Consider the following 26,079-nt stretch of genomic DNA (forward strand, 5'->3'; position numbering starts at 1 on the left):
CTACTAAAAGAGACTCTCGGAAGCTGAGCCTCCATGAGCCCCTCATTTGGCGTGGCACGGGTACGCGGGTAGCTGAACAGGGGTCCTCTGGCTCTAGACATATATCCATCTTCCCTCAGGATTCGTTCCAACGTTAACTATGTTTCGAGCGGTAAGCATTAAAAGATGACGGCTCTGCTCTTATGTAATCTCGTCTGCTCGCATCAATCTTCTTCTTTCCATATCTTGGCATTGGACCTCTGTTGATCGAGTGAAGTCGTACCTGCAGGATGGCTATTCCACTTACAACGGCTGGACCACAGTATCGTGACGACTTCGATTCTACTCCTAAACAAGCCTCAACACCAACACAAGATCAACCTTTAGACCGGTCTCAGGAGGTACAGCCGTTGTCAGCTCACGATACATCATCTCTCCCAGCCAAAGACCATATATTGAAGGCCAGACTCAACCTTCGTCTCTTCTCCATCTGTGTTGACGCTCTTCTTCTTATCATTGTTTCTTTATTGGCCTCTAGTTCTATTGATGGAACAACCTCTATCATTTTCTTTGGGTTTTTCGTACGTACCTATCTATTATCATGGCTCTCCCACCTACTAACGAGGAAGCAACTTAGACTACCCTTGCTCTGATATGGAACTTTGCGGACTCTATCCATCTCTGGACCAGAAGATACCACAGTTTTAGCCCCTCCACACGAATCTGCATCGAACTTCCATTAGCCGTTTTCTTTGCAATCCTGTCACTCCTCTGTGGCTATTTCGGTCCTCCGGATCGCGCAGTTTCCGGCTCGGCCCCAAGCACAGACGAGTCACATCTTGGGAGACGAGCCCTTGGATGTTTCGGCATCACCAAAGCGTAAGTCTAATACTACTACTATGACCTCGGGGAGCAAGAAAACATCATAGTTTCATTTTTCTGACTTACAATTATTGCCTTAGTCTCGTTCAAATGATTCTAGTTTTCGTGGCTTACTACGAGAGAACACAAGCAAAGCCATCCACATCACGAAGCGACTATGCGAGGAATGAGGAGGATATACCCAGAGATGAAGAAGAAGGATTGTTATTTAGCCAAGATTCTGTCTCAAACAGATAGTCGTGCTGGTTGACAGCTAGCAAGTTGCGTTTCGTTTCCCACGCATTTTACCATTTAGAGATATAACACCCACCATAAGACACAAGCATAGCATATACCCCTGCCACCACTACATCCTTTTTATCCTGTTCCTAGTTTCCAGTCTCAGCAGCGTTCAATGTCCATTTTCTAACCGATCACTTCCAACTCACATCTTCCAGCCATCTTGGGGGACCCAGGTAGTTTCTGTTTCTCGTTGAGCTTGTTTTCCCCATCAGTGATCCTAAGGCACATATGACACAGCAAATCCCCAGGGCCGACGTTTTCCTCTAGATCCATAATGTCGCAGCCATTTTTCCCTGCAGTGATCACATTGCCGCAAGGGAAGAATCGGCCAAAGGGTTCGAGTCTGGAGTTACAGAGCCAGCACGAGGCAACGCGGATGACTTGACGGCACATGTTGGATGGGGAAGGCCTAGTGAGAGGTAATATTTGTAGTCACGTAATGTTTATGAGATCCTACTGCGTACCTGGAGGGAAGTGGTGACGAGCTTAGTACGAGACTTGGGTTTGGCTGCTGAGATGCGAAGTCTAGTGCGTAAGAAGTTGAGATGGGCTGCAGGTTTGAGACTACGGCGACGAAAGAATGTGCCATTTTATAATAGAGATGACCATTGCAACAATTCACTGTAATTAGTAAATTCAATGAACGTTGCCTTTTGTATGTCAGGATTGTATTGAGACTCTTTGTTCTGGACTACACTCCTCCTGAACAACAGAAACACCTCAGCGTTGGACGGAGGGAACAATGGCATATGCCTAGTCACCGCAGACACAACTCCATCAAATACGTGAACGCACTATTCTGCCCATCGATCATTGAATTGGGTGCGGTGCCCCTAAGAAATTCAAAATTGGGTCCAACTTGTAGCCTCCAAGAATTAGATCAACATTTGGCGGGTCTAATGATAAACATGGGTTAAGAGAGAACCAAAATTACCTATGCTCTTGAACGAATGTTTCAAACTTACCAAGAAAAACGATGGGCTGTAGACACAGTGACACAAGGTACATAATAAATCTTCTTTTTAAGTCTCTTAACTTCTTTTGAACTACAAAATGTCGACAAATACACGTCCCTTGCCAAGTCTTCATCCTAAGACCCAACAGAGACCATTCTCTCGCTGCTTATCATGTCCGCCTCCTCTTCCCAAAGGATATATATACCGCACATCTTGTCACAAAGGAGACGCTGTCCTGCGTAGAATCATGCATGCCAAGTTTCCCAACAAGCTAACAAAAACTCCTTCCCAAGTACTTCCTTCGCAATCGCTTAGTACACACGCTTGAAGGGTGGCACGGGCTTGCACTCGGCCTCGTCCAGGGTGTTGGCGATGACCTTTCGGTATGACAGGTCGACCTTGCCGTGGGGCTCCTTCTGGAAAGAAAGAGTGTGCTTCATCCAGTTCTCGTCATCTCGCTCAGGGAAATCCTCGCGGGCGTGAGCACCACGAGACTCCTTTCGGTTGGCGGCAGAGGTGGCAGTTTGGATGCTGTATAAAGTGTCAGTATTACTTGAGTGTGTCATGAAAGAGTCAAAACTTACGCGCAGGTGAGCAAGTTGCGGAGCTCAAGGGTCTCGACGAGATCAGAGTTCCAGATCATGCTGCGATCCTTCATGCCAACCTGGCTGTACATGGCATCAATCTCCGTCATCTTGCGAACACCCTCATCCAAACTCTCCTGGGTTCGGAAAACGCTGACATCAGTCTGCATAGCCTTCTGCATGGCAAGTCGGATCTCAGCGGTGCTCTTGGGACCATCAGCAGTTCGGACCTTGTCGAGGACCTCGATGTGGTCGGAAGCGGCATCAGCGGCAACGGGCTTCAGGGCGTCACCGGGGTTGAACTTGTCACGAATGGTGTGCGAAACGGCACGGCCGAAGACAACAAGATCGAGAAGAGAGTTGGCACCCAGGCGGTTAGCACCGTGGACAGACACACAAGCGGCCTCACCGCAAGCGTACAGACCAGGGACAACCTTGTCCTCACCCTTCTCGTCAACGGTAAGAACCTCACCAGTGTATCGTGTAGGAATACCACCCATGTTGTAGTGGACGGTAGGAAGAACGGGAATGGGCTGCTTGCGGACATCAACACCAGCGAAGATACCGGCGGTCTCAGAGATACCGGGCAGACGCTCAGCAAGGATCTCAGCGGGGAGATGGCTGAGTTGGAGGTAGATGTGATCCTTCTCAGCACCAACACCACGTCCCTCACGGATCTCCAAGGTCATGGATCGAGAAACGACATCACGAGAAGCAAGATCCTTAGCGGTAGGAGCATATCGTTCCATGAATCGCTCACCCTCGGAGTTGAGGAGGTAACCACCCTCACCACGAGAACCCTCAGTAATCAGGCAACCAGCTCCGTAGATACCGGTAGGATGGAACTGGACGAACTCGAGATCCTGGTTGGGGAGACCGGCACGGGCAACCATGGCCATGCCGTCACCAGTACAGGTGTGGGCAGATGTGCAAGAGAAGTAGGCTCGTCCGTAACCACCAGTAGCGAGAACAGTGTGGTTGGCAAGGAATCGGTGCAGGGTGCCATCCTCCTGGTTGTAGGCGAGGACACCGCGGCACTCACCATCCTGCATAATCAGGTCGAGGGCGAAGTACTCGATGAAGTAGTTGGTCTTGTGTCGGAGGGACTGTCCGTAGAGCGTGTGAAGAAGGGCGTGGCCGGTTCGGTCAGCAGCAGCGCAGCATCGGTAAGCCTGTCCACCCTTTCCGTACTCCTTGGATTGGCCACCGAAAGCTCGCTGGTAACTGATGGAATTGTCAGTAGCCGTTGTGTGGGCGGATTTCAAAGTCCAGACTCACATCTTGCCATCGTCAGTTCGCGAGAAGGGGCAGCCGTAGTTCTCAAGCTCGATAATGGAAGCGGGGGCCTCTCGGGTCATGTAGTGAATAGCATCCTGGTCACCCAGCCAGTCGGAACCCTTGACGGTATCGTACATGTGCCATCGCCAGTCATCCTCGTGCATGTTACCTAGGGCAGCGTTGATACCACCCTGGGCGGCGACGGTGTGAGATCGAGTAGGGAAAAGCTTGGAGATACAGGCAGTGTTGAAGCCAGCCTCGGCGAGACCGAAAGCAGCTCGCAGACCGGCACCACCAGCACCAACGACGAGAGCATCATACTCGTGGTCCTAAAAAGTGTCAATTGACGAGATCTGTGATTCGCGGATGATCGGGTAGACGTACGATGACGGCGTATTTGTTGCTCACGAAAGGAGAGGCCTCCTTGGCTCGTAGAGGACCATTGCCTGTGATAACTCGGGCTGTGGACAGCTCGTCAGTATTTTAAAGCTGCGCATAGCATTCGGAGAAAAGCGTACCAACAGGTCGAGTGGTGGAGAAAGCTCGAGAAGGGAACCTAGCAGCCCGCGTGAACTATCAAGAGGTTAGCAAAGCGCATTGATGAGCTGACGAAGCTCCTGCGGTGGACAATCGGTTTCATGATGCCATCGCAGAGGCCAGACCAGGGACTACTCACAGCAGGGCCGACGGCCAATCTCCTCATTGCCATAGAAGAAGCCATCATCAACTAAAGTCACTATGACCAAGACCAAACTGCATCCGCGGGGAGAATCGAAAGGGTGGTATTTGACGATATCTTCGGGTGGCGGAGGAGCAGGACTTTTGTTAGATGTGGTTTTGGAGGAGAGAGAGAATGGATTGAATTGACTGTCCAACCAATCGACAATTCCCCTTGATGTTTTTTTGGGTCTCTCGTCCTTCGCGAGCCTCGATCGGACGGATTCTCTCGGCTCCTCGGTTGATCCAACCAATCAGCGTTGGCTTATTAGCACCGACTATTCGCCGCCTGCTGGGCGTGGACGCTGTAGGCCACTGAAGATATAGGGACTCGGAAGTCAATGACCTGTGCTGGGCTCACTGTGCAGTCAAATGATAGAGCTCCTTGAGTCCGAGGTGCGTCGTTGTCGAAGCCAACTGGTTTTTTAATTTTCAACAGTTTTTCATGATACTACATCCATTATTGTCCTCCTTCGATCTTCGTCCGACATCAAAGCCCAATGGATCGGGAAGATTCGCCTTTGCGAGTCTAACAAATCCATGACGTTCAAGACAATTGGATCTCATCACGTGTCCGCGGATGTACATTTTGCCCTTCGGCTCCCCGTTTCCCCCGCCTATTCCGATACCAACGGCATGTGCTGACGGCTCCACCTCCAGCTGCTGTCAGTCACAACAACACGACCCGGCCCGGAACCAATTTTCGGGGCCGGTCATCAAAGTCCGGTTTTCGTACTGTAGTCTACTCCGTACAGCCTTAATAACTCACAGGCAAAGGGAGGAAAGAAAACCCAGTGCCTTGATCCTAAGTGATAAAAAGACTTATGTAACTTAGCATAAGTTTAGTATAGACTCAAAATAAACCCAGCAAAGGGTATCCTGACACCGTCTATCAAGGTCTATATTTTCTTGCTCCCCGGGGACAGGGTTCAAGTAGAATGTGAAAAGAGTCCTCTTTCTCCTGTGATGGGCTCAAACAATAAAGACTACGCTTGACCTAAGCATTATTATGGAAACCTTAGAACTTGTGATATACATATAAAAGCATTCCCAATCACACCTTCGTTTTCGACTCCTTGGTCTTGGACCTCTCAGGCCACAATAAAATATGAGACACATCACATTTAAACACCAGGAGACTCAACAAGATTATTAAAGATAGAATTTTGACGTCTACTGGCTCTACCATTCTCCACCATTCCCTGACTTTATAATCATGGCGCTCTGTACGTTTATACTGCCAGAATCAGCACAGCCAACTCCGTCTCTTTCTCCTAAGTCGTATGCAACCGCAACAAGGATATCTTACTAAATCTAATTCGATAATACCTCACGAAGCATGACCAGGAAATTGTCGGTCAGCTTGTGAACTTCTCCCACGGGAGGCTTAACGGGCTCTCCAGCGCTTCGTCGCAAGCGATCCTGTCGCTTAGCTCTGCGTCGCCTCTCAGCCTCGATGGGGTCCAACTCATCTTCTGCTTCTGCCTCTGCCTCATCTTCTGAGCCATCATCATAAGCCATATCCTCGAGGTCTTCGCTGTCTAATCCAAAGTCTGATGAGTTGAAAGCCATCGCCGTTGGCATCATGTCACTTCCTGCATGGCCCTCGGCTGCCATCTTCTGTCTCGTTTTATCATTGTGCCACTTCTTTCGGGCCTCTTGCCATGCAATAAGAGAGTTGATCTCTGCAATTGCCTTGTCTTTATCCAGAATTCCAGCGCTGACACCGCCCTCGAACAAGGCGTTGACATTAAGGGTCCCGTTCTTAGGGCCCTTTCGTAAGAACTCGAGGATACCTTCGATCCAGCCCATAAGCTGTGTGAAGAGGCCGTTATCGTGAGTATGCACTTCGTGGACAAACTTGTAAAAGTTGTGCTCATGTCGTTGGCAAAGATCAATAAAAGCCTGAACAGTCTGGTTTGGATCAGCCGATGCGTCTTGCTCTCTGCACTTGTCCACGACCTATACATATGTTAGCATGCAGTTTCCAATCGGGGGTAGCTGCTTCTCTCACCTGGATCATGTCGTCGATAAAGACAGCGAAGTCAGTAACACTATTGTACACGTTTGCCGACTTGTAGACTCGTACGAGAGGCTCGTAGAAGATGGTAAAGAGGTCTCGGAATAGCTGGAGGGTCACCGGCTCCTCGATCAACTGGAGCATCATCTCCTTGTCCCTCTGCCTTGTGCACAGCTTCAGGTACTGCTTCATGTACGAAAACAGTTGAGCGCCCTGGCGCAGCTCCTCGTCAATATTCTCCACCGCGTTGTTGAAAGCGACATATGCATTGTAGAGCCTCTGGATTTGCTCTCCTGTAAGCCCTGGTTCAATGAGATCAGATCTCATAATCGCCACGATCAAGTCCACATCATCTGCCTCAGCCTCTTCACGAATGGCGACCTTGATGTGTTCTTCGGCATGTGTGTACTTGTAGAGTTTGTCCGAGAAGACAGGATCGTCAATCTTGCTAGCGAGGATATCGATCGACTTTTGAAAGCTCTTAATACCATCGTTAAGCGTAAGTGAGAAAATTCTCTGCATCAATGACCGTGTACCAAATGGTTGAGCTAGGAAGATGTCCAAGACACCAGACATGACTGCCGCGGGGTTTGCAATTCGGATAACGTTCTTGATAACCGAGTATGGGATGAGAGAGTGAATGCGTCTCGCCTGAGCAAAGAGCTCAGGGGAGTTGTCCTCAGCCAGGAAGAGGTGGTAAATGACGGCAGCAATCTCGATACGAAGCCACTCGGCAAACTTTCGATATTGGATACTAAGATCCTGGATCGTCTCTTTTTCCTTGATCTCTTTGAAGAGCATGGTAAGTCCGTTGTGTTCTACTATATCGCGACGGAACCTGGAAGATGTCAGCTCAGGCTTATGGCCGGTGTGATTCAACACTCACTGTTCCATGTACTCATCAAGCTCGGCGGCTCGTTTCCTCGCGATTTCATAGAATTGCTTTTGCTCTTCTATGCGCTTCTCATCCACCTCTTTCCTTCGAAGAATATCTTCAACATCTTCGTCTGTGGGGGTAATGGGCTCGCCACTAAGAAAGTCTTGCATAGCCTTGGTATTAGCAAATTGGGGGTTGTGGAGTACAGATCGCAAGAACGCCCTAAGTGAAATTCTTTGGTTTTCACGCCAAAGAACAACAGTCTAATTATCTTGTTAGGTGACTGTGGAAGTCGTATATTGTATCACCCATACCTCTGATTTATCTGACTTATCCGAATCCTGGCGGACGGCAGGGCTAAGTCTTCCTCCCTCAGTTGACACACGAGGAGATGGAACTTTAGGGGAATTAAGCCCCTTGGATCGATTCGATCTGAATGATGCCGCAGACCCAGCCCTACGGTGACCTTCGTAAAGTTAGCATAAGTAAGAAATCCAACAGAAATGGGGTGGGTCGCACCAGGCGTCAACATAGATGAATAGCCATTAGGTCTTGTCGAAACTGAAGAAATGGAGGAAGCATCTGATTCGTTTCCGTTGCTAAACATGGATGTAAAGGCGATCGTTGTTGTAGTATCTGACTTGTTCTTCTTGGGCATCTCTGGTACGACTCGACCAGGAAGCTCTTGTCGCAATCGGCTGTGAAGTTTGGCAAAGTCGCTATATCTTCGACCAACATAGTGCTCCAATTCTCCCTTCTTCTTGATACGCAGAATGAATTCTGCGTGTTTGTGCTTTCGGATCGTATGCTTGACCTGTGTGACTCGCACGCCTGCAACATTGACATCCCAGCCATTAATGTAGTTGCCCTCGGGCAGGGTATGCATAACACCAGTGTCGATAGCATTGCTGTCAACAATCTCAATCTCTGAAAACCGAATGCGCTCCTCGAATCCTGACGATGTCCCAATTCCAGAGACCATCATAAGCTCAACGAGTTTCCTGGCCTTGATGGCTAGTTTTCTTCGCTTCGTCTCCTCTAGGCGATCCTCCGACGATGAAATCTGCTTTCCTGCGAACGACTCGAGGAACTGTAGTTCGTTAGCGTCAGGTCGACCATGAACAAATCGCATCATCATTACTCACCACTTGAAGCTTGTCCTGCCAGAACTCCTTCTCGCGCGCCTTATCAAGGAAGGGAAAGTCGCGAACATGATGGACGAAGATGTAACGCAGAATGGGCAGTTCGGATTCTTCAGGAGGGACTTCACCCTGATCGGATCGAAATGGCGCGCCAAAACGCTGGAGGGCGGTGGTAGAATTGAGTTCGTTTATTTCCCACTTTACCTGCTCCGAAATAAGCTCTCTCTTGAGGTCTAATGCGTAAAGGCATATATCAGCATCTAGTAACCCGCATTTAATCGCAAATTACTGCGCATTGCAACACTTACAGTGTTCTTGCTTGCCGGTTAACGCCTGGCCTGGCGGCGGCGTAGCATCTTGCTTTGATCGCACTGGGAGGTCAACGGTAGATGGAGGATTCGCGGAAGCATCCTCAACAACTGCGGGCGTATCTCTGGCCTCAGCAGCCATGTCTCTTGCGCAACAATCGATTATAGAGAGCTTTCTGTGTGTGTCTTGTAGGGGGGGGGGAAGGTATTTCACGTTCAGAAGGCAGGCCGCTATCAATGTCCGTTGTAAATTGATATCGATGTATGTAGAAGACTCGGCGAAGTTGGGGTAGGTAGATTTGCGTCAGAAGAACGTCCGGAATATTGTTGGTTTGGTCTGCTTTCGTTTGGCGGGGCAAAGCTGCAGTAAGCTTCCATCGTTAGTACGCTAATAAGTGCCTTATGGGGCGCAGCTACGTAATGTTGTCGGCTGTTGATAGGGACTCACATCAGCGTCTGCTTCAGGGTATCACGAACAGAACGGCCAAAGGAACAGAACCTCAAATGATGAAGCTTTTCTTCCTTTGCATTATAGACCTCAACCTTTTTAAGGTACTCCTCACGCTGTGCACTTGCGTGTAATAAGCGCCAAAGCGAGGGCCATGACGTGTGTCGCCAAGTACCAAGCCACTCGCCCAGACTCTCACAACCCTGCTTTTTCGGGTCCTTTTTGCCGTGTTATGGAAGCCCGGCATGACAGTCAAACTTTTTGGATATCAGACTAATGTAACGGCTATTGAGTTTCTGGTATAGTCAATGGTCCTGGGCGCCTAATGTAAGGCTGAACAGACATTTTAGTGATGAGTTATTATCAATACGGAGGGGGCTTTCATACAATCTATAGACTGATGCCAAGCAACTCCCAACAGGTCTTTGTTGTAAGGAGTTCTCTAGCTTCATAGACTCACGGTGTTTGGACTACTTATCCGCTGCCAAAAACTGTCAGCACTACAGTGACGACGACTCATCTCGTTTGATCAGCCCGTTCGGCATCCAAAACAGGCAGCCGATCCTGTTTGTTGATCCGAATATCAGTCTCATTTCGACCTTGGTGAATATAAGCCACGCTGGCCACGGTGATATCCACTCCATCTGCGTTGACATTGTGGCTGCAGAGAACTTGGACCAAGCACGGGATTACGCCGTGAAATAATAAGGGATTGGGCATTTCTTACGAGTAAGCCAATCATCGAAATGGGTACCAGAATGGGGAATCAGAGGGAGATTCTTTTGCCCCGCCACGATGAGTTACGCAATGCCGAGTCTGTGCTTTATTGGCCAGCTCCTTACATGAGTTGCTAAATGGGAACGTTCTGGACATTATTTACGATATGTCACAGCCCTGGGAGGCTCTTAATATTTGGTCTCCCTGTCAATTTCGATGGCATCGGGTAGCCCTGCCTTCAGTAAATAAAGTCACAAAGAAGCTCAAAACGCTCTGTCTAGGTTCTGGGCTCATCAGCACAGTTTCACGGAGAACGTTCGGCCTTTGTCAACCGATTCGATTCTCTAATCCTTGGCAATTTGGGTCAAAGCAGAGCTGTACCAAACCATTGGGGGACTGACTCCGGGACACGCACGGCTCGGCGGTGGGGAAGTGACACGGAGGCTCCGAAGTGTGGCGCCGGAAGCGGCTCGGCGCAGGAGTTGTTGGCTTGAACAGGGAAAACGGAGATGTTCCTAATGAGAGAGCTAGGTAGATATCTTAGCATCACAAATTATCAATAATCTGTGGAATGAGAGTCAGCGACACAAATGTCAGGCTTGACATGCCTATAGGCATTCAGTGAGTGAGGAAACGTGAGATTGTCGGTAGTTTGAGCAATGCAAACATGCCAGATGCCTCATCTACGTATCAATGATCGCATGCCACCATTATCTATGATGCTTGCAATAGCCGCGTGCAGAACTGACTCCGGTGTTGGTTACTGTGCATTGAGTCGATACTCTTTGAAAGATTTCTTGCGATTGATGTAGGGTAAGTTGATCGACACCAATTGGCTTTATCTACAAACCAAAGGATACATCGATATTGAGGTAGTGCTTTATTGAAGAACAATCTCGATGTGAATCAACTATCTATTAAAATCCTGCCAGTACAAAGGGAATAAATGAGTTATGCGATGTGCGCGCTATGATGGGTATCGAATGAAAGCAATTAAAACGAGAACCGACAATTTCACAGTTCGTCGAAAACACGAAGCTCCTCCTCTGCATGCGTATGCACCTGCTTCCTCTTCGAATATGGAACACCACTCTTCTCAGGTCTTCGGAGAGATAATGATGGATGTGCCGCTCCCTTATGCGACTGGACGATAGACTCTGCAACACGAGATGTGCTCGAGTTATCACTACCCGAGAGTGAACTATGTCTTGAGACATACTGAGCACCGAAGAACAGAACCACCACTGCAAGGAACACAACCGTGATGCATATGATGATAGCTCTCAGCCTCAACCGTGTCTTGTCCTGGGACTCCTTGTCTAGACGCTCCCAGAGCTCAACTTGCTCTCGGACAATATCGACTCGATCACTGAGAGCGCGGATTCTTGCGCGGCCATCTTGGACACGGGTCGTGAGTGATTCGATGTTCTCCTGGTGCTCCTTGAACTGGCCCATTGCTGCAATCTGCGATGTGATATCGTTTTCAATTTCACAAGCGTCCTTCTCAAAATTTCGATGGATGTTCTGAGACTCCTCCGCCAACTCTTTCAAGGCGGAAACAGTCGACTGGAGCGTACTCATCTTCTCAAGAACCGCATAGTATGTCTCGTCAAGTCGCCGGGCTGTGGACGTAGAGAAAGATCCAAGCTCGACCAGGGATTGCTTCAGGCCCCTATGAATGCATCAGCTATGTAGCACCAGAAAAGGATATTTGCAGCATCTTACTCGACCTGAGAGGACGTTTTAGCCTGATCTTCCAATATCTTCTCCTTGTTCTTGGGTTCCGGCGGAGCAAGGACGATAAGAGCTCTGTTCTCCTCCTCTCGCGAAAGCATCAAGCTTGGCCTCCGACTCTGATCGGGGCTCATGTACGGCGTGACGCCTTCCGAGCGTGTCATGATGTCTATTGATGCTCTGCCTTGATATTGTGGGTTCGCAGATACGGGATGTGAGATTGAGATGTGGTGCGGATGCACAGCGCGGTCCTCATTATATCGATCGCGTTCTTTCTTCTCTCGACGGCCGAGCTTCACGGGCGACGCGAGCTCGGTGATGGAACGTTTCAACTGATGTCGGCTGCTGGAACGAACACTGGAGACCGAGTTTGTAGAGTCTCGGGGACCCGTAAAGCCTGCTGAGGCCATGGCGTGAGCGGTATTTCCCCGTTGGTAGTGTGGCTGATCCCGATTCGTCCTGCCTGCAGCTATAGTGACCGTACTGTAGGTCGGGAGAAAAACTCTATGCCTGGACCCTGTGACGCATGAATGGGTGGGTTACCCAAAAGAGGGCTTGGAGCAGTAGAATTCCAGGTTTGTTGCGTGGTTGCATCAGGCGATCGTCGAATGGTCAACTTCGGCTGTGGTTTAGTGGACCCCTGCAAACCGGCAGTTTCACATGTCACTTGAATTGTAGATGCATACAAGATCGAAACATCTCCACATGAGATGCGGATAGTATCCGAATACGTTTTCAATAGTATTAGATGCTGGTAGACGTATATAGTCTTCCTTTCGAAATATTGAAAACAGCTCGAATGTCATGGCATGTGCCATCGGTTGATCAAGCTCAGAATGGTGTCATAGTCATCACGATATCCACAATGGCGGTCTTTAACTAAGACCAAGATCCCCAAAGAAACCAGTAGATGGATGGCTAGGATGGGTCTAATAGAAGATTCACGTATGTTGCTTTCGTCAACTTGGAATTCTAGATCTGTGGACCTCATGTCATTGCGCTCCCCTGAAGCTTTTAGTTGGCTCTCCTACAACAAAAGAAGCTCAGCTAGAGCTCGACTCAGTCTCGAACCAGCCGATCTATGAATTCATGATGAATATAAGTTTTTTTTTTTTTTTTTATAGAATCTTTAATCACATGAAGACGAATAACCACTCGATAGTCAGAGAACTTGTTAACTGATCTGCCAAGATTTGATCGCATATTCCAACGCCCAGGTATATTGTGCTGCTCCCGTATTGTCTAACCTAATCTTTCCATTTCAAGTTGTAGTCTGAGGTATACCGCATCGTAAATCATAGTGCTGTCGATGTATGTGTGCTCCAATCAAATTTCAACCGCCAAAGCCTTCCCAAGATCATGAGTTGATTAGCTTGTTTCGCTTCTCCTTGCGCTTTAGTCGCTCGACTCGCTTCTTGTGCATCTTCTCGGCCATCTTCTCGTATCGCTCAGCCTCCTCCTTCTTTGCTCGCTTCTCCTTAATGGCTGCAATCTTGCGCTGTTTCTTAATTTAGACATGTTTCGTCAAATGTGAGGAGAATCTGGGCCTACCTGGCGCTCCTGTTCCTTCTCGTCCTTCATCTCCTTCTCCTTGGCCTTGACTTGCGCCATGAGAGCTCGCTCTTGCGTTCGCTTCTCATATGACTTCAGGCCAGCGGTAGGTCGGAAGGCCTTTTTGGGGGCATGCCATTGCTTGCCTACGGAACAGTTAGCTTGGTGAATCCATATACAACCCATGCTGGTGGTTGATGTTACCATTCTTGCGCATGCCGAGAGTCTTCTCCGCCGCAGGAGCGGGAGTCAGGTTTGTTTTCTCCGTATCAGACATGCTGTTGCTGTGTATCTGTCTTTGATACCGAGGCGTGTCGTTTGAGCGATCTTGCGCGCTTCACCAATTTTTCTGCCAGTCAAAAAATGTTGCAGTGGGGCACTATCTCAGAGGCGGTGAGGATCACGATAAAGCTGTGGCTGTGAGCCCCCACATTTGGTCCAGAACTGTGGCTCAAATCAAGGGTCCAGGTACCTCCCCATACTTTAATTCAGGGGCAGATAAGGGGCGATCTTGTCACGTCGCTTGGTCCTTTTGTTTCACGATCTGAAGACTTCTGGCCCCTACAGATGAATTCCTGATAATAATCTAAGGTTGAGCTGGCCTCGGTTCGGCTATTCTTTGCTCCATTCAATAGTTCGTCCGTCTGGCTTTCTTCGGCGCTGACGAGTCTTCCAATAATGTGCCATCCCGTCCCTGCTTAACTGTCTGTCGAGGGAGAATCTACGCTATTGGCTACGTCTTTCAGCTGTGAACTTGTAAGCCTCAGATCCAGTTTCTAAGCGGAGCAAAAAGACCCGAGACCTTCAAGGAAAGGGCTAATAATACCAATCAAATCTTCTAAACCTTATACTCTGTGGTCACCCAAGTATTTTTGTCACTCAAGATCGTGGTCTTGGGTTTTCTCACCTCCCCTAGCCACCCAAGGTTTACAAGGATTTCTAGTTTGCAGTTTCTCGCAGGTGGCTTTGACTTCGATGCATGGAAGCTAACCGTCAAGATGCTGATCAAGTGATGTGATTGGAGCAGGGGTAATGAATGACTGTTCGTATTGCCAGCTGCATGTCCGTTTACGTTCATGTCAGGCATCTGTATGAAAGGGGGGCCAACCGTATGGGTATGCATCAAGGGACATGGCCTCGGCCAAACCATGAGCCTATTACTGTCCAGAAGCATGTTGTTGACGTACGCACTCTAATGGTGCTTACTATGTAATTAGATTAATTAACAGTATTGCAAATGCATCATTAGATTACAGAGACATTTCCGAAAGGCAGAAATATTACAATGTGGAGTCTTGTGAGAGACATTTCGAAGGAAGCGTTCATCATAAGGCTTCAACTGAGAACATGCCATGAGAGAGAATGGATGAACACCTAATTATAATGACGCGAGGATTAATCGGGCTCATCGTAATCAGCATCCATGACACTACAATGTCATAGTGGGACACGACTGATGCGGGTTAGAAGCCAGATTAGGCCATGTTCCTTCGGTATCGTGGCCGAATCCTACATAAATGACATCCTGTCTATCATGGGCCCAGAGCCAAGGCCACGAAATGACGATGAACCATCGCGTGCTAAATTCGGGTATTTCTCAACCCCATTAAAAACACGGTACATATTTTTGGGAATCTGTCCTGTCCGAGGCCTCCTTCACCGCAACGCAGGGAGATGGATCTCATGACGGAATGAAGAGGAAATCGTAATTAGCTGGGCAAATTGGTTTATTACTGTTGCAGATAATAATAGGAATGCCACCCGTGTCGAGCGGGATTACATAGCTTCCTCGTTGAGATGTTTGCGAGATTGCTTATGCATATAAGAAAGCCTTCATTTCATCGCGATGCGCCTGAGGGAGGTTATTCGTGGATGAGCTGAACGGTGGCAGGCTGACCTGAGATGGGATTTGCCAGCCTCTTTTTTCTTCTCTACCGTGAAATTGGCCGGTTATGAGTGCACGGTGGAGCAAAACGGGGGAATTCGAAGGCTCGAAAGAGGGAGAATCCTTGTATAGTGGCTTAGCTGGTGGACCTGGCTCCATGAGAGTGTCTGCCCATGAATCCCCAGGTCTGGGCAAGACACGAGGGATGAAAGAGAGACATGAGGAGTCAATGTTACAAGGTGTCAAAACTGACCCTTGGCAGGCACCGTATGCATGCAGGTTTGTAGAGCTTGTAGAGCTGTGATATCATGCAATTGCTTTGTTTGCCAACACACAATTGTCACGACAACCATCGATCAACAGATGCAACTTGTGTTTTGTCTAAATTGTTCCGCCATGCTTAATTTAGGCGTTGTCGAGTCTTTGAAAACCGTCCCGTCTTGTTTATACCGAGTTCGGCCATATTTCCGATGCGCCAAGTACCTTGCGATCATTTTAGTCTGTGCATGATTTGGCGGTGTCGTCGGATATTGGTGTAGATCTGACGTTAAATATGACTATCAGGCAGGCCAGCATAACCTTTGTTGGAGAAGCAGTGTATAAGCGCGTAGAGCAATAGATTGCCAATGCAATTCAATTCGAGATCAAAATTGTTGCCATTGTTACACGGGAGGGGCGCCTGCCATTTCAAGCTCGGTAACTGTCAACACCCGGATTGAGTTTGTTGAAATAAACCATCCATGATAGAGACAGCTCCATGATCAACCCGTCGGCTTGTCTGACGTGCTGTGAATTTAGAAAAGCAATTAATTAGACAGTAAATCAGAGCAAAAGCCAATCAGGATGCAGTCTGGTACCGTTGCCTTGGTGAATCTCCCGTCCCAGATGAACAAGGCAAAGTGCTTTTTGTGCAAATGTCCCTGCACGCACAGATGGGCAGCAGCCTCAGCCTCAGCCTCAACCGCATCCGTCATCAGCTGCCACATCTTTCAAGGTCTCGATCAAGGAATGACTTTCAGGTACAGACGGGTACCAGTGTGGGAATAGACAAGAGGAATTAAGGCTGTTCCTGGCCCCGTGCGTAGCGAGGATGGCGTTAAGCTGGGACTATAACCAAGATCAAGGCTTCCCACTGACCGAGATGTCAGTATGATGAGAAAACGTAAATAGCAAAACAAGTAACTGGTGATACGCTCGGCAAACAGCTTTCCCGTTGAGATACAATGGGTCAGTCGACTGACCCCATCTGTCAAGATCTAAAATCGGAACTCTTTGGCCTGTAAACCAGAGCGCTCGGACGAGGGCAGTACGTAATCTTCAAGGGCTCCTAGCAACCCGGTTGATAGATCACAACCTAACTAACTTGATAAGTCCTGGGGTCATTGTTCTGATGAATCGGTTTGTTGTGGTCGTGTTCTCGACCTCGTAATCTCTGACCTGGTCAGGCCGATGGGCCAGGTGGCCTGCCAGCTCATCCTGGACAGATCTCAGGTCAACCAACGGGGGAAGAAGGAAAAAGCAACGGATAAGAACTCAATAAAACCCTCAAATGCAAAATACCTAACACAACACAACACAGCACAACACAGCACAACACAGCACAACACAGCACAACACAACAGATATGCGCTCCGCCATACTGTATACAGCATCGTATTGTATCTTTCTGGGCTCTTGTGGCGCATAGCAGTTGACGACTGGTTCTAGCCCCGATTCATCATGCAAGCCATGTCTCGTCTGTACGATAGTTTACACGGTTGGTGTGAATTAGTGAGGTTGAGAGTGGATAGATATACATATGTAAGCCTGCTTTGTTTCTGACAAGGCGTGTTGGCGGCGGATGGCTCGGCACTATCGCATAGTAATGAATTGTTGCATGCGGAAACTATCGTGTCGTTTAAACTCCCTACCTTAACTTTAGTTGTTGTGGTGTTTCAATGGAAGGCACCGTTGATCTAGGTCCCGCCCCTTCTTGAGATCGATCTGTTCGTTGGTGGCTGCCTACTACAACAGCCTCCTGGTCTCTCAGTGGATATGATTGGCCTCTGACTTACACCAGATCAGGGTACAGCTGTGTATGGGTTGCAGAGAAATCACCGAAAACTTTGTACAGCGACACAAATGCAAAATCAAACATGCATCTTACGATGATTTCTAGGCGAAGGCTGCGCCAGAAACCTTTGTTCAAGACAAATCGTCGAATCCCCTGGCCGTGAAGCTTTCCCGTTCATGTATCACCGACCTCTTGGACCGGTACAGACGTTCCGCCATGCCGTCGATAAGAGATACCTGCTGATCGAAGCTAACTCGGGGCCTATGAATTGTATTCTCAAAGTGGCCAGCCGGTTATCATCCGAATCCTGCCCTGCAGCTGCCCGCTGACCACCAAACGGTAGCAATGCTTATTGTAACTCAGCCGGTCGCTAATCGACTGGGATCTCTTCCTGTTCGCAGCGTTTGATGGTGTGAACAACTTCTAGCTAGCTTCTCTTCAGAGTTTGGCAAATGTCTGAAGAAACGACTTTCGTGATAGTTATCCATGATGCCTGGCCAAGGCCATCGATACTTGATTTTCGTGCGCAACCGCCAAGGCCGTTAGATTGTCGCGGCCATTGAGCAAGACATCGTGCCGCCCGCTGTAACCGTTACTCATCCCTTGACCTCCACTTTGGTGTTCGCCTCCCCCGCTCTCAAACCTGGAGGCCATCCTGGTAAAGGCGCTTGGTGAGTTTGGGCATGGGAGGATTGAAGATCATCGATATGGAGCATCGGGAATAATTGCAACAGAGAGTCGAGTCTCTCTCACACGATGGAGTTGTCCTTCCAACATGAATGAGGTTCAACGCTTGATGTCACTTGCTCAAGATTGCTCCCTTGCATCTTCCTCCATCTGTCGTGGGCTTGCAGCGCTTTTGTCTGCATGCACAAGTGCACCTTAGGTGCAGGTACACGGCGCGCACTGAGGATGACATGGGCAGGGTTGTTAAGTGGCCCCTGACAGAAACAGCAGACGAATAACAGAGGCCTGCAGCTCCCAACAGAGCAGCAGGAACCACCTCGAGAGCGTTCGCAGTGCCGCGAACGAACAAGGAGCCAGGGGATACTTTGTAGTCGACCTACGAGGCCACAGTGCAGATGTGGACTTGGAGTCTCACGTACCGATATTGACAGTGCCTGTCATGAGATGGTGACCGCCATGAAAGTGCACCACTGCAGTTGATGAAGATCAGTATCCATGATGGTAATGCTGTCCTGTTTCAGTAAGATTGGGCGGGAGCAGAAGGGTTTGTTCATGGCTTATAGCGCAATAAAAAGATTATGCTCTTGTCAGATTGTCATGATTAGCAGAGATAGATTAATTGATATTTGACAGCATAAGATGGCATATCCGAAAATTATTATCGTCCAGTCAAGACAATAACAAGAAGAATGACCACTTGGTGCAATCTGTCTCAAGGACAACACAGTGCGGGTCAGGTTTTGGCGTGGACGAAAAAGAAAAGCTCCACCACTAAGCGGAGTCGAGGAGGCCCGGCCGCCCCTGGAGAGGCAGAATTCATGAAGGGAAGGAAACCCAGGTCTAGCGAAGGGGTGCCTGGGTGCTTACCGCTGCCGCCTTGGAAGAATGAAAGTCAGAACAAACGACAAACGCAAGGACTGTCTATATGTGTTTTTGATAAGACTCCCTTGGACATGTATGCCCAGATATTCTCCATGTTTTAGTACAGTAGGTGTTTTCACAATGCATCAGACTGCACACATGCTACCAAAAAGTAGCATAGTTGATCACACACAATCCCTTTTGGGTTCCCTCGGCTTCTTGATCGGGTCACCCTAACACCGAGTCGATTCATGAACCGCCTTCCACTGGCATCCACTCGATCCAATCTTGGCAGCCAACACGGGCAGCTGGAGTCCCCGAGAGAGGTGGCGCCCCTTGGCCATGTCGTGTCTCTCTCGAGTGTGGACTGTGGATGCCAGGGCGGATTGTCCAGGACCACGCCAGCAAGCCAGGTACCTGGACTAAGAACTAAAGGACTAGGGATTAGGGATCATGAACTACCAAGACTAGGGGCCTGCCTACCTTTGGGCCTGGGGCCTGGCCAAAGTTGGAAGGAAGCGCAGAGGTACTAGAGATGCATGTCCTCCCTGGCCATTTCCGGCCGTCCATTCGCAGTCGTGTTGGTTACAGTGGTACCTGCCCATACGTACCCCCATCACAGTTGGCAGTGGGGACCCCTTGCACTTGCATACACTTGCGCTTGCTGGGCGTGGCTGAACACAAGTGCATTTGGCTTTACCTCTTTCCCTCTGGCCTGCCTTTTTATCACGAAATCGCGTTTTATCCCCCCCCTCCCCCGTCCCGTCCCGTCCTCTCTTCTTCATCTCTCCGGCCGCACCTCAAATCGAAAACGCCGCCTTTGCGAGCGAAGATTTTCTTTCTTCCTCCTCCCGACCTCTTCTTTCTTGGTGCGATTCCAGTTGCTCTCTTGTTTTTGTAGAGTTGCGCTGGTCTTGGCCGTCCACTCCTTTTCTTTACATACCATAGTTTTAACATCCACCATTCGAGTTGTTCGTCCAGCCAATTTTCCGCGATTCATCTCGACGACTTCCAAGCCTGTTGCTGCCGTATTATCTGGTCCGTTGCCCCAGTACGACTTGCTCGCCATTATTTGTAGCAATATTTTTTTATCTCGAGGCCGACACTCCTTGCCTTTTTTGCGTGCTCAATCTCAATATCAAGATCTATACTGATCGATGCTTGTGACGCCTCAGACGCGACTCTCTTCGAAATCGCCAACACCATTGCTATACAATTGCTCGAACCGAATAATTAAGCGAGCCCGGCGGTTCTGGAACGGTTGCCTTGCTTGTCCTATGAACCTTTAATTCACACATTGTTGTCCATCACTTCGTTGCCGCTGCGCGGCTGAGGAGAAGATGGCAACCGCATTTGGCCCCGAGCGGCTAACCCGTCCAACTCCCGGCCCAGCGTTCGATAGCCCTTCCGATCGATTCGCTTCCTCAATGAACTCATTTGCTGGCCCCCATTCGGTTGAATCACAGGCTCAGCTCGATGAGCCGCCGCCAAACCCTCCATTCGTCTTTCCAGCCAAACCGCCAGCCCCGGCGTCCGCGCCCTCTTCCTTCTCGCGAGCGACCGGACGTCGTCCTATGTCGGCCATTGAGACTCCCAACTTTAGCTTTGGGTTTTCTGCTGAAAATGCAGACGGACAGTCTCGTTCGGCATTGCCTGACTTTAGTTTCAACCCTGGTGCTCTACTTTCGCCAGACCGCGAGAACAATTTTCTCCTGACCCCTCCAATTTCGCCTCATTCTCCCAGAAACATTGCTTCATCACAGCGACCTGGCGGCCATGGACATCGAAGAGGTGGGAGTGAATTTGTTGGGGGACGAATCCGCGAGGGCAACTCGATCGCCATCATGAGCACTAGTCCCACCAAGTCAGAGAGTGGCCTCGTAACACCGACATTTCAACCACCAAGAAGAGGCCATCGACGAGGGATTTCAGGCGCTATTTCAACAAATGACTTACCAATTCTCCAGCCTCCCGCCTTTGATGCCGCTGGTCGAGGAAACAGTGCACCTACTAGCCCTACCACCTTCGGCCAGCCTAGTAACCAGCCATCTCTACCTCTAGATGAGAAGGCTGTCCCTGAGCCTGAATCTGCTCCTGAACCCGAGGCGCCAAAGGAAACTGAGAAGCTCGTTTCAGTCCCTTCACCGAGCGAGAGCCCCAAGCAACCCAAGGCTCGTGTCGGCTTCTCTGACACGCTTGAGTTTATCCCACGACCCTTGTCCCTAGTCTCTAATGAGACTTCCAGTACAGTAACAGCGCGACCTGGGCACTCTGTATCTGGCAGCATATCGTCAATTGTTTCAGCTGCATCTCACAACGGCCGTGATAGTCCTTCGCCATTATCTCAAACATCAACTCGCGAAATTTCAGATTCGAGGCCAAGCACTGCAGGCGCTATCCTCGAGCGTACTCCTGATCAAGCTAACACGCCATCTTCACCAAAGCGTCGAAATTCGATTCCGACATTACTCAATTTTGCTGAGGCTCCCAAAGCGGAAGATCCTGAACCAAGTCCGACAAGGAAGCGCTGGTCATTTTTCATTCGAGACTCATCAACTGGAAATACATCACCTGGCAAGAGACCACAGAGCGCCGGGTCAATTGATCTGTTAACAAAGGCATTGCCCGTGACTGGATACGGAGTTGATCCAGTTGGCCAAAATGCTGGAAACGCCACCGTCAAGAGTAAGAGCAGCAAAAAGAGTAAGAAGAAAAAGAAGAAGGTGAAAGGCTGGGCTGGGGCTATATTGCCACGAAAGCCTAAATCTCACAGCAAGCGATCAAAATCTGAAGGCGGCCGACCTCCAACTCCTCCAGCCCCTAGAGTCGCTCCATACGAAGGCGAGGATGCCATGTATGGAGAGCCTGAATTGTTGGAAATTTCGACACCAACTCTCACAGTCACCGAGTCCCCCAACATCCCTCAAGATGAAGCACCGAAGCGATCAGCAGATGAATCATCATATCCTATGATCGACCTCGACGCAGCTCTCGGCCCGTTCAACACTCCTCTACCTCTCAATCCAGAGTGGGAGGCAGCGCAACGAGCTGCTGGCGGTGCCGGTAAGCGGCGACTCCATAGTGCTCAAGGCATGAAGGGCTTTAGTGGTCCTGGTATGCATTATCATCGTCGAGCAGAATCTGCTCCCGATCTACCTCCATTTGATCCAGGCCGTGCTGGCATGCACCGCTACAACAGTAGTTCAACAATGGCCGACGTTTTCGAAGAAGATGAAGAGGATGACGACGACAACGCCAGATCTGGGACAACAGATGACTCTTCTGAAGAAGAGACTGACTCTGACAGTGATGCTACACCTCCAGCTGCTGCTACAAGAGATCCCTTACGTGACTCGCAAGACAAGCTTTCAATACACAGCTCAAGCCAGCCGAACCAGGCCATGAAACGAACCACCTCCAGCCTGAGTGACAAGGATCAAATATCTGCGACTACGGTGCGGGGTGAGCGCTCGAGGTCATCTTTACACGAAAGCGTTATCGCCGAGGAGATGCCAAGTGTGATTTTTCGATCCCCTTTCATGCCTGCTGAGCGGACCGAGGCTACTGATTCTACCCCTTCTTCATTGAGAAGGTTCTCAGGCACCAAGGATCTGTCACCTGGTGAAGTCAGCCCCTTGCATCTTCCTGCACCAGCCAATGTTCCGAACAGCCCTTATGCTATGAGCTACTCGTCCTCTTTCCCGTCTCCTCGGTCTCCTATGTCTGTTGAGGTCCAGCGAATCTCAACCGCTCCATCATCAGTTACCGACGAGAACAACTTTCGGTCTCTGCTTTTGATGGGAGAGCCTGGACCCGAGGTTCGAGTTTCGGTGGATTATGATATTCCATCATTGACATCTAGCAACTCTACAATGACGAGGGAAAGCATGTTCCTGCCCAGCCAGCGTCAATCCCAGCCCACTCTTCGAGAACCTCGACCAGTTTCGGTTTCCTCTGCTGCTTTCGGACGACGTCGATCAAGTCTTGCCAGCCTCAGCCGTCTCATCAGTAGCTCGCATGGTGAACGGAGCAAGCTCTCAATGGAGGTCACACTGGACAATGACGAGAATCACAAGAAAGCAAAGAGTAGCCGAACGAAGAAACTGGGTCGAATGATGCAGTTTTGGAAGCCCGCTAAGGAGAAAGAGGGTGAGGCGAAGTAATGAATGAGATATGCGACTTGAAGAAACTCTACAGCGTTGGCGTTCTATGACTGCCGTTGCGATTGCACGGTGCATGTACAATATTCTTTATGGCATCCCACAACCGAGAAGCTTTACTCGGCAGCCTTATCAAGTCGACTCTATTTGGGGCCACTGCTTGGAGTAATGACCATATCAACATTGTTGGTCAAGAAGCAAGGCATCAAGCGAACTGGTACGGGCCTTGGATCGATGGAAACCCAAGTATTTTAGTTTAAGGAACGGAATGGGGCGCAGAGGTTAATGATTGCATGAATAGCATTGGTATCTGGCATTGCCTCAGGTACCTGACTCCCAGGTCGACATGGCCGATGGTTGAGTCAGATACTTGGGTAGCTTTGACTCCTCAGGGAGTTGGACAACCCAAATGTGGCATCTATGCCGCTGTCAATATGAGATCTAACTAGGTATTTTGCGGAGGCGGCTGGTAAATGCACAGAACTAGTAATGAACATAGTGCTGAAATGACTCTGAGCTTGAATTTTACGACGACGTGAGTGAGGTATGCCTCGTAACCCTATTCCTCCTGGCATGATGAATGTTGGGTCTGTTTCGGGACAAGGATGATATTGTAGAGTTTTGGAAGAAGGCGATCACATTCTCCAGACAGGTACAAAGCCAAATAGTCAGGGGCCATTAAGTCGTGAGATGTATTCAAGAATGCTGCCTTGCAGTCTCTATGTAAAAGCACCAGTAATATGGCGATGCGGGCACAATAATCCTCCCAAGTAAATCCTTACCATTCCATCCATTCCGTTCCGTTCCGTTCCTGAAACGCCTCAAGCAAAGCCAATTGCGTGCGTCTCGTCAGTCAAAAAAGGTAGTGTCAAAAGTCCGAAGCAAAGACTCCATCTCGCTGAAGTAACATCACATCCACTTCTTGGCCATATCAGCAAAACCGCCCCAAGTATCGCCACCGCCGCCGCCACTGCTGTAGGAGTGCGTGTCGCGCTCTACGCGAACAGCGCTGTTGCCGCCGAAACCGCTGGCCATGCGGACAGCTTCGCCTACGAGGCCGGAGGAGTCGCCGGTGGCAGCCTTGGAGGCGACACCGAGCATGCGCTCAATGGCTGGTGGGATACGGAGGCCGAAGCGGGCAAGAAGAGCAGTCAGAGCTCCGCCCGTGATGAGGGGCATGATAACGACGAAGAAAACCTTCCATGGATGGCGCTTAGCCCAGTGGACGAGGTCGCGGAGGAGACGTTTGAGTTGCTTGTATGTCTTCTGGACGAAGCCTTGACGTGGGGAGCGCTTGTAGTAAGACGAGCGACCTAGGTAGTCAGCTAGTTAGCAACCTTTGGATTCCGAGGTATGAGGCTGGGAGGGGTAGAATTACTGTTTCCAAAGAAGCTGGAGCGGCTGTTGTTACCGCCAAGCCCAAAGAATGAAGAGCGCGAGGAATTGTGCTTGCCATAGCGATCTCCGCCAAAGAAGGAGTCTGCCATATCGGCGAAGCCACCACGACCACGCTCACGCTCACGGGAGCTAGAGCGGGAGCGGGATCGCGAACGGCGCTTCTTGTGAGAGCGAGAGGATTTGTGACGGCGAGATCTGCCTGAGAGGACGGAGGCACCGTCGTTCCAGTCGAGGAAGCCCATGTTTTTTGAGGATTCTCGGTGGGAAGTTTTTGGTGGTGAGGTTTCAGAATGAGAGTGAGAGAGAGAGAGGGAGAAACCTCAGACTGTGCGCATTCGGGAAAGAAAAGGCGCTGTTGATTCAATTGGAGAATTGTGTCTTGTCGTTGATTGATCCTCACTTTGATTCTGAGGAAAATCAGGATCGGAACGAGGAGACTAAAGATGTGCGCTGCTGCGAACGAGATGCAAGTCAGAGCTGTATGTACTGTAAGAGTGAGGTACAGTAGTGTCAAGTCTCGGAGGGGCCACGGCGGGCACGCACGCACGGGACACACACGCGATGATCCTTCTTCACCGTAAATTCGAGTGGCTGGAGATACGATTCGCGCGTTTCAGGGGTCTCTTGTGGCTACTCCACCACTGTACAGTTGCAACCCCTGAGAGCTGGGAGTGTCGTCCAGTCCGAGTCTTTTCTTCTCGTTTTAGCTTGGAGCTTGGCTTTGTTGAGTTCTGATTCTCTGCTGTAGTCTGCGCATCTCGCGGCGAACTGGCCTGAACGGGACTGAACTGAACTGAGGAGAGACGTATGTAGAGAGGAGGGGCTGGAAGTGAAAACTGAAGATGCAGGGGGGTCCAGTGTTGATTGATGATCCTCCACAGTGAAATTGATGAACGATATGCGAGAGTCGCTTCGAGCAGCACGGTTCAGTATTGTTGACTTGCTCTATGAGGTGATGGAGGCTTAATTAATTACCTATTTATTTGTGAATTCGCAAAAATGGTACAACCCTTGTGTATCCACTTGTCTTGTGTTACAAAGGCTGAGTAGAGAAATATCCTTGCATGATACATACATGAGCGAGCACACGCACGACTTTATACCAACAACAACAACGACATCTTGCTGTAACTGCAACTGTTACTGTTACAGCACAGCACATACTTTGCCACGGAGGACCACTTATGTAAAAATCAGCAGACGGTGAAGCCCGAGGCTACAGCAATTCAACAGTTCGCGTATTCTACAGCACAACCTAACTCGCTACACATCTTTAGCGAGGGCCCGACTTACATGGATGATGTCCGCTGCCAACTCAAACATGCTCAACCTCGTTGTTCTGTTCAGAATTTTCACAAACTGACTCACAAATGTCGAATACTCGATCAACCGTTAGACACGTTGAAAGTGACCCGTAGGGCTGAAAAGCCAAAATGGAGACCTCGCGTGCCGTCCCGCTGTGGCCCACGTACGTTTGAGAGCCCGAGTGCGCGATCGTGGGAAAAAATTCCCGTCCCCGTGCTGAGAGAGGAACCCTTACACCGCCAATGCTTATATCGT

The 26,079-nt window shown here is 49.6% G+C and overlaps 8 protein-coding genes across 8 annotated transcripts; 2 read left to right on the forward strand and 6 right to left on the reverse strand.

Annotated features, from left to right (window-relative positions):
• Positions 1-269: 269 nt before the first annotated feature.
• Positions 270-1,098, forward strand: FMAN_04143 (uncharacterized protein; the record flags this gene model as incomplete). The annotated part of the gene is made up of 3 exons (XM_041829181.1): positions 270-560; positions 617-858; positions 942-1,098. 3 exons carry the CDS (start codon positions 270-272, stop codon positions 1,096-1,098), a joined length of 690 nt encoding a protein of 229 aa, XP_041679969.1.
• Positions 1,099-1,218: 120 nt separating this feature from the next.
• Positions 1,219-1,732, reverse strand: FMAN_04142 (uncharacterized protein; the record flags this gene model as incomplete). The annotated part of the gene is made up of 3 exons (XM_041829182.1): positions 1,219-1,241; positions 1,290-1,552; positions 1,608-1,732. 3 exons carry the CDS (start codon positions 1,730-1,732, stop codon positions 1,219-1,221), a joined length of 411 nt encoding a protein of 136 aa, XP_041679970.1.
• Positions 1,733-2,410: 678 nt separating this feature from the next.
• On the reverse strand, positions 2,411-4,682 carry FMAN_04141 (putative succinate dehydrogenase (ubiquinone) flavoprotein precursor, mitochondrial; the record flags this gene model as incomplete). Its single annotated transcript, XM_041829183.1, has 6 exons — positions 2,411-2,630; positions 2,684-3,907; positions 3,962-4,290; positions 4,346-4,422; positions 4,480-4,534; positions 4,638-4,682. 6 exons carry the CDS (start codon positions 4,680-4,682, stop codon positions 2,411-2,413), a joined length of 1,950 nt encoding a protein of 649 aa, XP_041679971.1.
• A 1,310-nt stretch (positions 4,683-5,992) lies between these two features.
• Positions 5,993-9,167, reverse strand: FMAN_04140 (putative membrane coat complex Retromer, subunit VPS5/SNX1, Sorting nexins, and related PX domain-containing proteins; the record flags this gene model as incomplete). The annotated part of the gene is made up of 7 exons (XM_041829184.1): positions 5,993-6,640; positions 6,693-7,536; positions 7,585-7,838; positions 7,890-8,041; positions 8,095-8,665; positions 8,721-8,977; positions 9,026-9,167. The coding sequence occupies 7 exons, from the start codon at positions 9,165-9,167 to the stop codon at positions 5,993-5,995; spliced, it is 2,868 nt and encodes a 955-aa protein (XP_041679972.1).
• Positions 9,168-11,204: 2,037 nt separating this feature from the next.
• FMAN_04139 (uncharacterized protein) lies at positions 11,205-12,334 on the reverse strand (the record flags this gene model as incomplete). The annotated part of the gene is made up of 2 exons (XM_041829185.1): positions 11,205-11,862; positions 11,916-12,334. The coding sequence occupies 2 exons, from the start codon at positions 12,332-12,334 to the stop codon at positions 11,205-11,207; spliced, it is 1,077 nt and encodes a 358-aa protein (XP_041679973.1).
• A 947-nt stretch (positions 12,335-13,281) lies between these two features.
• FMAN_04138 (putative protein CGRA (conserved fungal nucleolar protein)) lies at positions 13,282-13,752 on the reverse strand (the record flags this gene model as incomplete). The annotated part of the gene is made up of 3 exons (XM_041829186.1): positions 13,282-13,422; positions 13,476-13,621; positions 13,680-13,752. The coding sequence occupies 3 exons, from the start codon at positions 13,750-13,752 to the stop codon at positions 13,282-13,284; spliced, it is 360 nt and encodes a 119-aa protein (XP_041679974.1).
• A 6,549-nt stretch (positions 13,753-20,301) lies between these two features.
• On the forward strand, positions 20,302-23,124 carry FMAN_04137 (uncharacterized protein; the record flags this gene model as incomplete). The annotated part of the gene is made up of 1 exon (XM_041829188.1): positions 20,302-23,124. One exon carries the CDS (start codon positions 20,302-20,304, stop codon positions 23,122-23,124), a length of 2,823 nt encoding a protein of 940 aa, XP_041679975.1.
• A 906-nt stretch (positions 23,125-24,030) lies between these two features.
• FMAN_04136 (uncharacterized protein) lies at positions 24,031-24,761 on the reverse strand (the record flags this gene model as incomplete). Its single annotated transcript, XM_041829189.1, has 2 exons — positions 24,031-24,434; positions 24,500-24,761. The coding sequence occupies 2 exons, from the start codon at positions 24,759-24,761 to the stop codon at positions 24,031-24,033; spliced, it is 666 nt and encodes a 221-aa protein (XP_041679976.1).
• Between the last annotated feature and the right edge of the window lie 1,318 nt (positions 24,762-26,079).

Source organism: Fusarium mangiferae, assembly GCF_900044065.1.
Source record: "Fusarium mangiferae strain MRC7560 genome assembly, contig: FMAN_scaffold003, whole genome shotgun sequence".
Lineage (NCBI taxonomy): Eukaryota > Fungi > Ascomycota > Sordariomycetes > Hypocreales > Nectriaceae > Fusarium > Fusarium mangiferae.